The 16,856-nt window shown below is 35.1% G+C and overlaps 1 protein-coding gene across 1 annotated transcript in view; it reads left to right on the forward strand.

The window, feature by feature from the left end:
- Nucleotides 1-16,856, forward strand: part of cntnap2a (contactin associated protein 2a) — a 765,137-nt gene that overhangs the window by 297,087 nt on the left and 451,194 nt on the right. The window contains exon 4 of the mRNA XM_056451014.1: nt 9,648-9,795. Coding sequence (XP_056306989.1) covers nt 9,648-9,795 — 148 coding nt within the window. The remainder of the gene's footprint in view (nt 1-9,647; nt 9,796-16,856) is intronic.

A 16,856-nucleotide genomic window follows, 5' to 3' on the forward strand; every position in this document is an offset into this window, starting at 1 on the left:
CCTAAAAAAACTAATTAAAATAGTTGCAAAAAAAAAAATATTTAAAAAATACTTACATATGCCATGGGGACAGCATAACAGAAGTTTTTTGCAGTTTTAAAACCTTGGCGTTTCTCATGTGTGTTCTTCAGCAATCTTGCTCCTCCTGTTCTCGTTAACGTAATCATCAACCGTCAAAGTTCAGTTCCAAACTGAAGACCCCAAGAATGGAGGACTGTGAAAGTTCCCGGACGTGTTCTGGTATAAAGGATTGTTTTGATTGCAGACTTGAGCACCGAACTCGCTCTAGAAGTCCCAGAAGTCATTGTGAATTGGAGGTGGGAAGCGCAGTATTTTATATATTTACCACGTATATTGTAAGGTCTTTATTCATAGTATGTATTGTGAAAAGCAGAAAAATAATAAGCACGTATGAATGTTGTAATGTTGTCAATCGTTTTTCCATTAAAAACACGTGAAGGGTCATGTGACCATCAGGAAGATTAGCCGCATCTCCTTTCTCACAGGACACGTTTTGTTTTCTCGCAGTCTCTTGAGTTTGTTCTTTTGAGGTGACCTGGCAAGTCCATTGTCTGCGTTCTTAGAATTGAGAAACAGCCCTTGACTTTTCCAGACCACACCTCCCATCATGCTTTGCACTAATCAACATGTTACATATGTCAAGTTTACCAGCCGGAGTGTCCTCTAGTACGTCTCTTGGGCACTCCAGCTGATAATAGTGGCACAAAGGATGTATATGAATCTGTATTTTTATGCATGTATTATTATTAGCCCCCCTTTGAATTTGTTTTTCTTTTTTAAATATTTCTAAAATGATGTTTAACAGAGCCAGAAATTTTCACAGTATGTCTGATAATATTTTTTCTTCTGGAGAAAGTCTTATTGTTTATTTTGGCTAGAATAAAAGAAAGTTTTTAATTAAAAACAACATTTAAGGTCAGAATTATTAGCCCCTTTAAGCTATTTTTTTCTGATTATCTACAGAGCCAACCATCATTATACAGTAACTTGCCTAATTACCCTAACCTGCCTAGTTAAACTAATTAACCTGGTTACCAACTGGTCTCCTCCAGTTTTCTGACTGTTGTGGGCCATCTTGTGACTGAAAAATACATAGGTTAGTCTATGCTTCATTCAGCCATTTTTGCTTTTGTCAGCTTTACATTTTAATTATAGAATTAATATACTATTCAGCTCATAAAAAAAAATGTTTATTTCTAATTTTGTGGCAAGTAGCTGTGCAATAATAATTTTATAAATTAAATTAAATTAAATTAAATTAAATTAAATTAAATTAAATTAAATTAAATTAAATTAAATTAAATTAAATTAAATTAAATTTAATTTAATTTAATTTTATACTAAATTGTTGGTATTATTATATTATTATTATTATTTTTATTATTATTATTATTATTATTATTATTATTATTATTATTATTATTATTAATTCATACATTCATTCTTTTTGGCTTAGTCCCTTGATCTGGGGTTGCCACAGCGGAATGAACCGCCAACTTATCCAGCACATTTTTATGCAGCGGATGCCCTTCCAGCTGCAACCCATCTCTGGGAAACATCCATACACACTCATACACTACGAACAATTTTAGCCTACCCAATTCACCTGTACTGCATGTCTTTGGACTGTGGGGGAAACCGGAGCACCCGGAGGAAACCCACGCGAACATGCAAACTCCACACAGAAACGCCAACTGACCCAGCTGAGGCTCGAATCAGCGACTTTCTTGCACTACCTTCTGCCCCACTGCGTCGCCTATTATTATTATTATTATCATTATTATTATTATTATTAGTGTTGGTTTTAGCAATTGGCTTTGACTTTTTATGCATGCAGACAACAGTATAATATATATGCGTATGATGTGCAGTTTTAATTCATCAACTGAGATCAAAACAACTGAAGATTGCACCTGTATTTGCATAATAATTAGCAATTCAAAATGTGATGTGAACGTCAAACAGATTAATGTGTAGATCACGATGTGTGACAGCTGCGTGATTCACCATAATTTTTGATTTAAGACCTCTTCAGATTGCTTTGGTCTGTACGTTAATGGATCACTCTGATTCTCACAGGAAAGGTTAGCAGGAAAGATTTCCCGGTGCCCTGTACTTTTACAGTAAAGTTATACCAAAATCAATAAATTCCTTGATATAACAAATTAATGGCTACATAAAACAACAGTGACAACAACTGCAAAACCTTAATGTTATATCTGGCAGGCATCCATACATTCACTATTACACAGATACATATTAAACTGTGATGAAAGAAGGATGTTAAGTAAATATACTGTATATTGTAAAGACTCACACCAACCAATTTCAAGAGGATCATTAATCTTGTACACCCATCAACATGTTGTATTCTTGTGATGAGTGTTAAGACGCTTGTGTGTTTGATGAAACCAATGTTTCCTCTTTATCATTTCCATAACATATAATAGCTCTATCATGGACAGCATCCTACTACAAATAGATGGACTGGAATAGATGGACTTACAGGGATTACACACTGGATGTTGTGTTAAATTGAAGACTGCAGTCCATAGTTCCTTTTAATCACCAAACATGCAATCTTCACTTTAAATATTATAACAAAGTGATGTTGATTAGTTTAAATTTTGAAAACAGAGACAATGAAAAGAGTAAGCTTCATTGGTATTGCAACTGCAAACTGCTCCAGGCAACACCAGCATTAGAATGTTAAATAGGTTTCAGAGGTGGGTAGAGTATCCAAAAACATTACTCAAGTAAAAGTTACTAGTACTTGCAGAAATTTGTACTCAAGTGAAAGTAAAAATAACAATCCTAAAAGTTAATCGAGTAAGAGTAAAAAAGTATCTGATGAAAAAATTACTCAAGTAAATAGTTACTAGTTAGTTTTCATTATATTAATATATATATATATATATTAGTGCTGTCAAAATAGTGCGTTAATGAATGTGATTAATTTGAAATATTTAACTCGTAAAAAAAAATTTACGCAATTAATGCAGTTGGAGGGTTTTTTTTTTTTCCTGTTGTGGTCGACGTGTATTCAACATGCAAAGAAATATGGATAAGACCAAGGAAGCACTTTTTGAAGGCAAGTTTCCATATAAAACAGTTAATGTCGCATTACCAGGCTATCCAGCGTTTCCTCCAGAGTTTAATGCAATTTCGGGGTGTTTCATTTTTAACTTTCGACTTTTGTTTTAATGGATCAAAAAAAAAGTAAAAAAAAAAAATCAAAAAGTTACGAATTGCCGTGAGATTTCGTTGCACTCTCAGCTTACATCATTTAAAAGAAAAGGTCCACATTGTCCCCCGATAATCTCAACAGACTGGACTGTCTTAGCAACTGGCTGAATGTAAAGGAGGACTAAGCAAAATTGTTTCTACTTATAATTATTGTTCTCAACTCACAGCAATACAAACTTTACAATGATTACAACTGTTTGTATTCAATACTTATTGTTCAATACTTTACTTTACTATATAATTTTCCATATTTGCAATATTTGTATTTTGGCATTTTTTTGCAGTCCACTTAGAATCCAACATGGAAATAACTTTTTTCTTTATTGGCATTGACTGTTTTGAAATTCATTAACATGCTTGTATTTTAATTTCTGTAATAAATATGGCTGTCAAGCCAGGATCTTGATGGTTTATTGTGGGTGTGTTGTTTACATGAAGAAATCTGTCTTACAAGTTAAACAAAAATTCCAATAAACAATTATATTTTCAATTTAACTAGTTTTTGTCTTGCGTTTACATTAATTTTACATTTGAATAGCCAAAATTACAAGTTTCAGTCTTTTAAATGTTATTAATCGCGATTAATTTTCAAAAAAGTGCGATTAATTAGTTAATTTTTTTAATCGATTGACAGCAATAATATGTATATATATATATATATATTATATATATATATATATATATATATATATATATATATATATATATATATATATATATATATATATATATATATATATACAGTTGAAGTCAAAATTATTCACCCTCCTGTGAATTTCCTATTTATTTCACAAATGACATTTAACAGATTCTAGAATTTTTCACAGTATTTAATAGTTTATCTTATAGTGAAAGTCTTATTTGTTTTATATCACTTAAAATAAAAGCAGTTTGTAATGTTTTTAAAACCATTTTAAGGTTAATATTATTACCCCTTAAGAAATAATTTTTTTTTGATTGTCTACAGAACAAACCATCATTAATGATTTGCCTAATTACCCAAATTGTCGAATTAACCTGGTTAAGCCTTTAAATGTCACTTTAAGCTGAATAGTAGTATCTTGAAAGAGTCCAGTAAAATATTATTTACTGTCATTATGACAAAAATGAGTGTTGTATTGATAAAATCTTCTTTCTGTTAAACAGAAATTGTGGAAGAATATACAGGGGGGGGAGAGTAAAAATTCTGACTTTATACATACACACACCATGTACCATACACAAAAATATACCATTTAAACACTATTTTTTTAACATATAACATTTTTCAACAGTGTGAATGACTAATATGTGCAGGGCTGATCAGTTATTCCATTAAACAGCAGTTCCTTTAGTTATCCCATAGTTACCATTAAGGTTCAAATTGGGATCATTTTTTAAACTTACCACTACGTGTTTTTTTTAGATTAGAGCTAGAATTCATGTATATGTTGCAATGTCAGTTCGATGTACAGCGTGCATCACATTATCAAACTATTCTTGTAGACATTTTGGAGTGAAAACATAGACTGAACTTGAGGCCTGGATGACCTGGTCCGATAAACTTACTGCACCGACAGCGTGACCGTCCTCTCGGAACCGCAGATGGCCATGGCGTGACTGCAGTGTAAACTTGCACATCTTCCTTTGGTATTGGTATGCCATATGAAGTATTTTCAAGCTTCAAGTGTTATAGAATTAAGTCTTAATTAATTAAATTAAATTAATTAATTAATTAATTAAAGATTACTTTTAATACAGTAGTTCTGGCAAATCCCATTTTATTCCTAACATTAACAAATTGCTCATGCACAGGCTGAAAAAGTTAACCGGTTGCCTTAATTTCTTAAGGTGAATTACATTAACCTCAAGTTATTTTAATTTATATAACTGACTTAAAACAGCTTGTATGGTTAACTCATTTCAATTGAGTTGTGTTGTGGCTCATGTATATTTTTACACTGTACAATGAAACCTGTTGTCTTTTAAGTCAGAAATATACAATAAGCGAGCAGACAGTTGTTTAAAGCTGTTGAAGAAGCGAGAGACCCAGGAGCTTTAACACAAAATAAGTCAAAGCTACTTTAATTATACCAAGAGGAAGCAATGAATGTGTCTCTTTTGATAGTTACAGCTGGCTTCCTGCCTAAACGTGGTCTCTCCACTAATGAAAGATGGTCTCTATCTCCGTCAGGCCTTTGTGCTTGAAATTGTGAAGGTGCTTGATTAAACAACATAGCGAGCAGAGCAGCTCTCAGGACGGCTTCACATTTTGCTAACTAATTACACATTTGCTGACTGGTTAAGGTCTAGATATGGAATTGAATGTAGAATGGAGTCGTTCTGGAGTCGTTGTCTGTGAAATATTGACGATTTGTGTGGATTAATCCGCTTTTATATGCACAATGGAAGTGAAAATAGGTCGGTGGATGTTTAAGAGGTTCATTTTTAGTCTGTGAAAGTGAAGTGGGAGTGAAAACAGTTCAGGGTTCTAAGACGTTATTTCTGTTATTATTATTATTAGCAGCAGTAGTTTTTATTATAATTTTTTTATTTTAGTGTTTTTTTTTATTTAATTTATTTTTTATGTAAAATTAGTTTTAGAGAAACACAATAAAATGAAATAAAATTTACACTTTTTCAGCCAGTTGGTATATTTTAGATAGAAATATATATATTTTTTTGAGTCTCTCATGCTTGCTTATAGTATTGTTTTTTCTTAAATAAATAAATATTTAAGGGTGTCACGGTGGCACAGTGGGTAGCACAATCACCTCACATCAAGAAGGTCACTGGTTCGAGCCCTGGCTGGGTTAGTTGGCATTTCTGTGTGGAGTTTGCATGTTCTCCGTGTTGGCGTGGGTTTCCTCTAGGTGCTTCGGTTTCCCCCACAAGTCCAAAGATGTGCTATAGGTTAATTGAATATGCTAAATTGGCCATAGTGTATGATTGTGTGTGAATGCAAGAATGTATGGGTGTTTCGCAGTAATGGGTTGCGGCCGGAAGGGCATCCGCTGCGTAAAACATATCCTGGATAAGTTTGCGGTTCATTCCACTGTGGTGACCCCGGATTAAATAAGGGACTAAGCCGAAAAGAAAATGAATGAATGACTAAGCCAAATGAATGAATGATTAAATAAATAACTAAATATTAATATAAAATATAGAAAGATAAATAAACCATTAAAGATAGAGATTCCTATTTGTCAAGGAATCTAAGAATATGTTCAGTATAAATAAATTCCGCCTTGGTAAGTAAACGAAAACTGTTTATATATCTGTATTAAAAATAAATCACACTAATAGGGGTGGGCTGATAAAATGGTATCTGTATTTATTGACCGAACACCATTGTCAATAATGATAAAAAAAATGTTTGGTATGAAGTTTCGCAAAGCGCATTGAACATGGTGAAGGAAACGGCACACCTCATACTTTTCATCTGCTTTTAAACGCAATATGTGAACGGACACATGCGAAAATGAGTGCTGTCACTAGCAGCCATGAGAAGATTGTATATTAAAAAGGATGTAAGTAGAGCTGGGTGATAAAATCGCTATCGATATTTATTGACCGAACACTATTGTCAAAATCGCAAAAAAAATTATTCGGTATGAAGTTTCGGTATGGTTTTATTAAAATGTGGCTGCTGAGCGCACGCCTTCGAAGCAGTGCCATTATACTGGTAAGCCAACACAATCTCACGGCAATTCCTAACTTTTTGATTTAGTGGCTAATTCGTATAAATTCGTATGATCTAATTGGTACAATGTAGTATGATTTGCTCATCCCCCAATGACGGTTGGGTTTAGGGGTGGGGTTAGGTGCCACGCCTCCTTTTTAAAATCGTACAATTTCGTACAACTGAACTCGTACGAATTCGTACGAATTAGCCACTAAACTGACAAAACGTATAATACTTACGTTTTCTTGTGAGATCAGGCTGGGTAAGCTGGTTAGGTTGTAAGTTTGTGATTTCCAATGGAGGGTTAGCACGACACACATATGGGACGCACATAAACCACATGCCTTTTCCAGCTGCACCTAGTTGAAAACATCTGACCTCTGCGAATGCCGCAAGCACACCGCGATTCATGTAAGCAAACACTGCAGCACCCAAACACTGCAGGGCTTTTTAGTTTTCTCCATAATCTTGCATCGGAGCTGCAGCAATAATTTGTCCATTTGTCATCCTCCAAGAGAATGCTTGATGGTCACCTAGTTACGAGAGATGCCAGGAGAGCGTGAGCGCAAAGCTCATTGTAAATGGTCAAGGAAATCCACGCACATGTGCTTGTCCCTTCAGGTCAGAATAACAACACATGCGTGCGGTGGCTAGTAGCAATAAGGAGATTGTACATTAAAAAGGATGTAAGGATGTCTCCAGAGGGGCTTTTTGGTTTCTTTTCTTGTGCATCCCAGCCACTAGCACCCCACTTAAAAGAATGTGTAGCATAGAGCGAAATAAAGTCATTCAGCGTACAATTTGTAATGTTGCAATATGTATTTGAAAAATGATGGTTAGTTCCTTTATATGAAAGCTCAGATTTGATGATTATGATTTGTGTTGTTGACAGAGTTTGAGGTTTACTGTATCATTATTATTGACACTTTAACATTTGCTTTGATTGTTCAGTATTTACAGTTTATCATTGCACACACTTTGTAACATAAAATTATCAAGTTTAAGAGTCTCCTTAACACTTTTATAAAACTTTTATATTGTTTCAGTGACGACTCCTAGTGTACCTAATACTGATAACCCCTTCTCTATATAATAGCCTACCTCATTGTGCCCAGGAGGTCCACCTATAAAGCACTGTCACCTGCAAACTCACAACAGCTCAGTTTTCTCTCTCCACATTGAAAAATGAAGTGAAAGCTCCCCAGTCGGCCACTACAGAGCACAGTAATCAGCCCTTCACACATTACAGTCACCGCCCTGTATGGAGCCTCCAGTATTGACAACAAATCCCCAGCTCTACAATGAAGGCCATAATGGTGGTTTCTTTAGAGGAAGGGGGCAAATACTGTAATCCGCATCAGTCTAGTTTGGTGGCCTTGAGCTGCTTATCACCAATCCCACATGGTCAGTTCACCAACTGAAGTTTTTCACCATTCAATGGGCGACCGCATCAATTTTTTGCTCTGCATGACATGAGGAGTCGTGTAGGTCAAGAGAAGCAAGAAAGCCTTGCAGCTTCATTCCACCTACATGTCGAATGTTTTTTTTTTTTTTGTCTAGTGATTATAGCTGCAAAGATAGGATAGTAGAGGGTTTCCTGGAAACCCTGGGGAAAAAAACTTTTCCTGGGGAAAAAAACAACAGATGTTTCAGATTTTTTTGTGGATCTGACATGAGTTGATCCTTTGTTTTTATTGACGTTTTCATTTGCATTCAGCAACTACTCACAATAAACGCCAGTCTGTCAGAAATAGCGCCACAGAAAAACACTGCACGTCCTGTGACTTATCCAAAACACATCATTGGCTATAGTAAAGTCTTCTCTTTCCAATAAAAAAATTAACGTTGGACTTAAAGAAACAGTGGCAGGGAAATGAACATAAATATCATATTGCCAGATGGCAACATCATGCGGTGTTGTTTTTAAATATTTAATAATAATAATAATAATAATAATAATAATAATAATAATAATAATAATAATAGTCGTAATAATAATAATAATAATAATAATAATAATAATAATAATAATAATAATAGTATTAATAATAATAATAATAATAATAATAATAATAATAATAGTAGTAGTATTAATAATAATAATAATAATAATAATAATAATAATAATAATAATAATAATAATTAAAAAAATAATAATAATAGTAGTAATAATAATAATAATAATAATAATAATAATAATAATAATAATAATGGGCGTCATGGTAGCGCAGCGGGTCGCAGGGTCGCCTCACAGCAAGAAGGTCACTGGTTCGAGCCTCGGCTGGGTCAGTTGGCCTTTTGAGTCAGTTGGCTGGATCAGTTGTTCTCCCCGTGTTCGTGTGGGTGCTCCGGTTTTCCCCACAAATCCAAAGACATGCGCTGTAGGTAAATTGGGTAAGCTAAATTGTCCCTAGTGTGAGTGTGAATGAGTGTGTACGGATGTTTCCCAGAAACGGGTTGCAGCTGGAAGGTCATCCGCTGCGTAAAACATATGCTTGATAAGTTGGTGGTTCATTCCGCTGTGGCGGCCCCTGATTAATAAAGGGACTAAGCCAAATAATACACATTTATTTATTTATTTATAATTCTTCTACTAATAATTTGATTTATGCAAATAAAATTTGATTTTATTTTTAAGGTGAATTTAACTAGTTTATTTTATGTTTTATTTGTACAAACTGTAGTAATGTTGTAAATTATTGTTTCTGTTTTGCAGGCATTTGCAGGGAACTCCAACACAGAGAGTGTGGTTCGGCATGACCTGCAAAACCCAGTTGTGGCCCGTTATTTGCGCATCATTCCTTTAGACTGGAGTGAAGAGGGACGAATTGGCCTCAGGTTCGAGATCTATGGCTGCCCATACTGTAAGTTCAGATTTTATATATACTGTAGGCCGCGTATTCATTTGATGCTGAGGCCTTATTATCTGTCCATTCGTTTTTTTTATGTATCCTGATCTTTTGTTGTAGCTGGAACATTTGCTAACTCTGTATAAAATGGACAGTTATATCTGTTGGAAGTGTCTTTTTCCTGCTGAGGGAATGTGACTGGAAGCTTTACGCATCACTAGAGTGATTAATATGCAATGCAGGATGGCTGTATATATTCAGGAAGATCCTGGTACAATTAAGGCAAATTGGCTGACACAACTTTTTTCTTGAAAGTCAAGGTCAGCTATCCGTCCCATGCAAATCCACTACAGTATAGGCCACCCTGCTGCTCAAGCAAAATCAAGAATAGTATCTTTTTTAAATGTGATGTTTTGCTTAGCGGCACGATGGCTCAATGGTTAGCTCCGTTGCTCCACAGCAAGAAGGTCGCTGGTTCAAGTCCAGGCTAGTCCAGTTAGCATGTCTGTGTGGAGTTTGCATGTTCTCTCCATGTTTGCGTGGGTTTCCTCTGGGTGCTCCGGTTTCCCCCACAGCCCAAAGACACGCGCTATAAGTAAATTGGGTAAACAAAATTGGTCGTATTATATGAGTGTGAATGTGAGAGTGTATGGGTGTTTCCCAGTACTGGGTTGCTGCTGAAAGGGCATCTGCTGTGTAAGATATATGCTGGATAAGTTCATCATAAACTGGTGGTTCATTCTGCTATGGCAACGAGGCTGGGCGGTATATCGGGTTCGGGGATATAGGGATATGATACCTCAGGATACCTCAACGCGATGCGGTATTATCCAATATCGTTTATATCGATATGGTTTGAGGCCACACGTGTGCATTCTGCGCGAAACAGTTAACCACTCCGATTATCAATCGCAAGCTCGCTTGCACAAATGTTGGGCATAGCGCAAATGAATGATTCACTCCATGAGTCATAAAAAAGATTTGTTCAAAATTAAGGAATCATTCAGAAACACCCATCACTACACGCGACATGGAGGAACATACAGTGCCAGTGTGGTGAGAATCTTATCTGACTTCGCGGACAAATTTGACTCCCCCACTCGCGTGCACGCATGTCACACAGTGCCAAAATGGGAGGAATTTATACTGCATTTCGAAAGTGACAACCACCTCATATTCACCTCACATTATAAGTTCAGTATCTATTACACGATGGTCTTTTATTTACATTTTACGTTATACACATTTAGCTCTGCCTTCTGGTATGTTAAAATGACTGTTTACATTTATATGCTTAACCAGCATTTCATTACAGTACTCTCTCTAAAACAATTTCGTTACTTCTCATATCTATAGTCTATTCATTTTCATTTCTTATTTAATATTTGGGAAAACAAGTTTAGTCAAAATAAAAGAAAAAGTGTAGGATTTTTTTACATGGAGTGAAAGACTCATCTTTAGATATCTTCAACATGTGCACTGTTTAATAATTGTGTACAATACATACATGTAAATGTGGAACTAAAAACATTACAGCTGATTTCATTGTTTCTAAATCACATATTATAATTTGAAATGTTGTGCAACAGTTTTAAGCAGGAGAAAAACCTGTACTGTGTTTTATTTATCAGAGATTTTGTGCAGCTGTAATTTTCTGTGCAGCTGTTTATTTGTAAACAAAGAAGGAAACCCCTGTGTTTGAATTATATTTTGCTCAAAAAAAATGTTTAATAAAGTTTTAATAAAGGCTTTAACTTTCAAGTAACCATTTATAGGAAAATACTGGATTTATATATATATATAATATATATATATATATATATATATATATATATATATATATATATAATATATATATATATATATAGATATATATAATATATTGATATTATACCGTCATTCCTCCTAAAAATACTGGTATATGATATTTTGCCCATATCACCCAGCCCTATTGCAACCCCTGATTAACCCCTGACTAAGCTGAAGGAAAATGAATGAATGAATGATGAATGAATGAATCTTTTTGCTTAAATAAATAGTTGAAAGAAATGCAAGTCCTGGTCTTCAGAATGACTGCCTAATTTTTTAAAAATTCATTCATTCATTCATTTTTTAGCTTAGTCCCTTTATTATTCAGGGGTCGCCACCGCGGAATGAACCGCCAAGTTATCCAGCATATGTTTTAAACAGTGGATACCCTTCCAGCTGCAACCCAACACTGGGAAACACCCATACAATCTTGCAATTAAACACATACTCTACGGCCAATCTAGTTTATTCATTTCACCTATAGCGCATGTCTTTGGACTGTGGGGGAAACGGGAGCACCCAGAGGAAACTGGGGAGAACATGTTAACTCCACACAGATATGCCAACTGACTCAAACTAAGTAACCTAATTGATTTGTATTGGGACAACATGAAGGAATTGTGTGGAACCCATTATTTTTTTTTACAGTGTGTGTTTTCAGCATTTCACTTAAAGGGATAGTTCATCCAAAGATGTTAACTTACTAATCATTTGCTGGGGTTTCAAACATTCAAAAGTTTTTTTTTTTTATTTTGAACATTAGGGCTACACGATTATGGAGGTATAATTTGTTTTTATTTTATTTTATTTTTAAAATCTTTTCTCAAAGAGACGCCCGCCATGACATGAGTACACTTGGGAGTGAAAGTGAAATGGAGAGTGCACACATAATTTAAACAATCAGTAGAGCTACACATAGGCCTAATATTATTGTTGTTTTACCATATGTTTGAGAAATAACAATAATAGCCTATGTATATTAACCTTTATTTTACATCTACAGCATTGTGAGAAAATAACGATCTTGATTTTAAGCAAAAAAAAAATAATAATAAATTGTGAGTCAGAATAGTCAGAATTGTACAGCCCTATTGAACATGATATTTTGAAGAATATTTGAAACTGGTTGCCATTGACACAATAGTAATACAATGGAAATCAGTGGCTACCATGTTCCCAAATTCCACATTGCAACATTATTCTGGTACAGCTTTATAGACTAATGACTTCCTTGGGAATTTTTGGATGAATGAATTTACTGATAAAATGTACTCAACTGTTGTTATAGTTTAAGGATAAGCTATTATATTTAATCATTTCATATAGACAGTTTTGCAGGATTTTCATTTGTTTGAAAGCTATCGGTCACTGCAAATCGTGGATTTAAAAAGCATATGAGTGGCTGTAGCTGCTTCCAGAGAGGGTCAAAAATATCCAGAATGTGAGCACACCTACAGGCCACATCTTTGAATTAATTACATTATCGTTCCACATGCTTCAGTGCATTGGTATTCTTTTTCATTCATATTCAATCTAGCCTTTTATTATATTGTAATTTCACCAGCAAGGAACGAAAATGACATCTAAGAACTATCAACATGCTCTGTTTTCTGGAATGTAGCCTTGACGAATTCATCACTTTCATTACATTAAGTGTTGCCAATCGATCATGATAACAATTTTCAATTAGCACCCCCACAATTGGTTTAAAAAACTATCACACTCAGTTCTCTCATTACAGTGATGGAATCATCTGTCATTTAACCCCAGACCAGAAGAACCATCTTAAATAATGAATTTCGCTCCAACAATTGCTAGTTTGTTTATTCAAGGGGGGGGGGGGGGATTACAAATAATATCCCAGAGATGGATAAAACTGCAGCATAGTAGACATTTTTTTTTTTTTTTATACCGCCGTTGAAATATTGATAGCATAAACAAACCTGACGCCTGACTCTTCTGAATGTTTGTGTTTATGACAAGTATGAATGAAGCCTGGTAGCTTTAGATACGTATCATTCCTCAGCTGTTTTCCGGCTCGTGAGGAGCCGAGGGGGGGTTTGGCTGCACTGATTTTCCTGTCAGAAAGCGTCTCATCCACATTGCTCCGTGCTGGTGAAAGCGCTCATATTCCTCCGTCATGTAGATCGTGCTGGTGATCACTGATGCCGATAAAGACGTGCTGCTTCTCCAACGGTTGTTTATGAGAGCGTAGGGAGGAATAAATAAATAAGAAGAGCATTTTCAGCCTGCTGGAAAATCTTGATTAAATTGGTAGTTGTGTTTGGGAACATAGTAGCTTGTTTCTGTTATAAACTGGTGATTAGCTGATTCACGTTGACCTGCGGGAAAAACAACAACAGTAACAAGTTTAAACCATCTTAACACAAGGTCAGCTACTGACCAGACTAATCTAGTTTATGATAGTTAATGGCCAATTAAAAATGGTCTTACACTAGCTAATGTCAAACTTAACTTGAACCAAGAAATAACAATCCTCAGGCCTGTAGTCCACAATTTGGCCCCTACATAAGCCCATTTGTGCCAATTTTGACTACTATGCCATCATAAATTCTGAAAATAACTGATAGAAAAAGGCTTTAAGATTAATAAAATTTTTAATTATTCAAATGGCCAAATTCTGACTGAGGAACATTGAATAAGCTGGCCAATATGTTAGTTGCCTATAGGCAACAGTTTTTAATTTAAAATAAGTTTTAACAGATTTCTAATTGTTTTTAGTAATCGATGATAATAAATTTGTATTTTAAAAATAAGTCTTTTTTTATATTTCTTTATAATACAAAAAATGCCTACAGTTTAACTGCACATTTGTAAATATACACTTCATAGTCAAATAATATTGTAAGCACTTCGACAAAATTGTAGGAAATTTGTTTGGTACATCAAAAAGTGTGGTCACCATCCGACAAGCTAATCCAGCAATGTTTAGCGCTTAAAATATCACTAAAACGCAGTATTTTAACCTTAATAGAATTGAAAATGAAGCGACTACCTGCAAAAAAGTACAGTTTTTGAGCGAAAAGAACCACCTTTTTCAATAGGCTGGCTTCGAACCTGATTCTAAACAAGATAATGACTATTTATACCAGCTTAATGACAATCGTAACTTGTTTACAGTTACTGGCCAGCTTAAATCAACTGAAATCCTAAAGTAATGACCATCTTAAACTTGCTTACAGGATTAAAAAGGGTCAAATGATGTTACTAAAATAACATTATATTGTTTAGTAAAAAAGCCTTATTTTCCACATACCACACAGTATTACTGCTCGTCCTTGCTCTGCGATTTTGACGCCATTATAAAATGTTTACAAAGCTCATCTGTTTGAAAAGCTCTGTGTTCCCTGAATGGCCAGCAATACACTACCTGTAAAGTCTTGTCACCTCTCCAAGTTTTAGGAACAACAAATAATAACTTGACTTCAAGAGGATCATTTGGTATCAGAAGTGGCCTTTATGAAAGGCAAAAGCCTAAAATAAAATATGATCATGCTTTGATTTTTAATTGTTTTATTAGGACAGTAAGGTCTTATTTTATACCTTAAATAAATATAAATAATGTACAGTATAGAATATAAAGTAATGGTGCAGTGAAAAAGGAATTAATATTGTGTATGATTAACATGAACTTGGAGGACTGCATCAATACATCTCTGCAATGACTTAAATAACTTATTAATAAAGTCATCTGGAATGACAAAGAAAACGTTCATGCAGGACTCCCAGAGTTCATCAAGATTCTTTGGATTCATCTTCAATGTCTCCTCCTTCATCTCACCCCAGACATGCTCAATAATGTTCATATCTGGTAAATGGACTAGCCAATCCTGGAGCACCTTGACCTTCTTTGCTTTCAGGAACTTTGATGTGGAGGCTGAAGTGAGAAGAAGCGCTATCCTGATGAAAAATTTGCCCTCTCCTGTGGTTTGTAATGTAATGAGCAGCACAAATGTCTTGATACCTCAGGCTGTTGATGTTGCCACCCACTCTGCAGATCTCTTACATGCCCCCATACTGAATGTATTACCAAACCATGATTTTCTCTTCACCAAACTTGACTGAATACTGTGATAATCCTGAGTCCATGACAGTTCCAATAGGACTTCTGCTGCATTTGTGATGATTGGAATGCAGTTCAACAGATGATTCATCTGAAAAATCTACCTTCTGCCACTTTTCCCAAACAATCAACTAGAAGTCAAGTTATTATTTGTTGCTTTTACAACTAGGACCGATGAAAGACTTTTGTCAGGCAGTGTACAGTTTTTTGTGATTGGCTAAATACCTCAAGTGTGTAATGAAAAAGTTATACCATAACTTACAATTCAAGGCTGAATCTGATCCAGAAAATACAGATCAACTCTTTTTAGCACAAATTAAAGGGTTAGTTCACCCAATAATAGACTTAAGTTCATCTTCGGAACACAAATTAAGATATTTTAAATTTGAGAGCTCTCTCATCCTCCATAATCAACAATAGTCCTGAAATGTTCAAAGTGCAGAAAATGATCTATAAGCATTTTGAAAACATTCTATGTTATGCCAGTGGTTCAACTGTCATCAAAGCTCTATGAAAACATTTGTGTGTCAAAATAACTGACACATTGCACTTTTCTTACTTCAAAGCCATTGCTTTGGGTGTCAAAAGGCAAATAACCAATTTGGAACTAGGCTGCATTTCCAAACCAGCCCTCAAACTGCCAAAAAAGAGATATTATTGACCAGCTTGAACCAAGGAGTGACCATCTAATCCCACCCAGTGAGCTAATGGCCATCCTAAAATTATTACCAGTCACCATGTTCCAAAACAAAGAATTATTAGAAAGTACAAAAACATTTTCGTCCCCCTTTTTCCATCAGTCACTTTCTTTTCAGACACGGAAATGCACTGACTGTTGAGTGAAAATAAATAAGATGTGCAGTAAAGGAATAGAGATAGCCCTTCTCAGGAAGCATAGAGGCAAAGAATGAGAGTTAGATAAGCAAGACCTGCACTAGAGATGAAGCACAGAATGAGAATGAATGCAGCGCTGAATGCAGCGCTCTGACCTTGTTGATCGGGCGAGAACGGATGAATGCATTCGTGATGGAGGTGAAGGGGATTGCCAATGGAGGGAGAGAGAGAGAGAGAGAGAGAGAGAGAGAGAGAAAAGAAGAGTGGTAGAGCAACTGGCCAGACATAGCGCACATACTCATGCATTAGTGTAGTAATCAGTCCTCAGCAGGGTGCATGGAGAGAATTG

This window comes from Danio aesculapii, chromosome 24 (assembly GCF_903798145.1).
Source record: "Danio aesculapii chromosome 24, fDanAes4.1, whole genome shotgun sequence".
In the NCBI taxonomy this organism is placed as follows: Eukaryota; Metazoa; Chordata; class Actinopteri; order Cypriniformes; family Danionidae; genus Danio; species Danio aesculapii.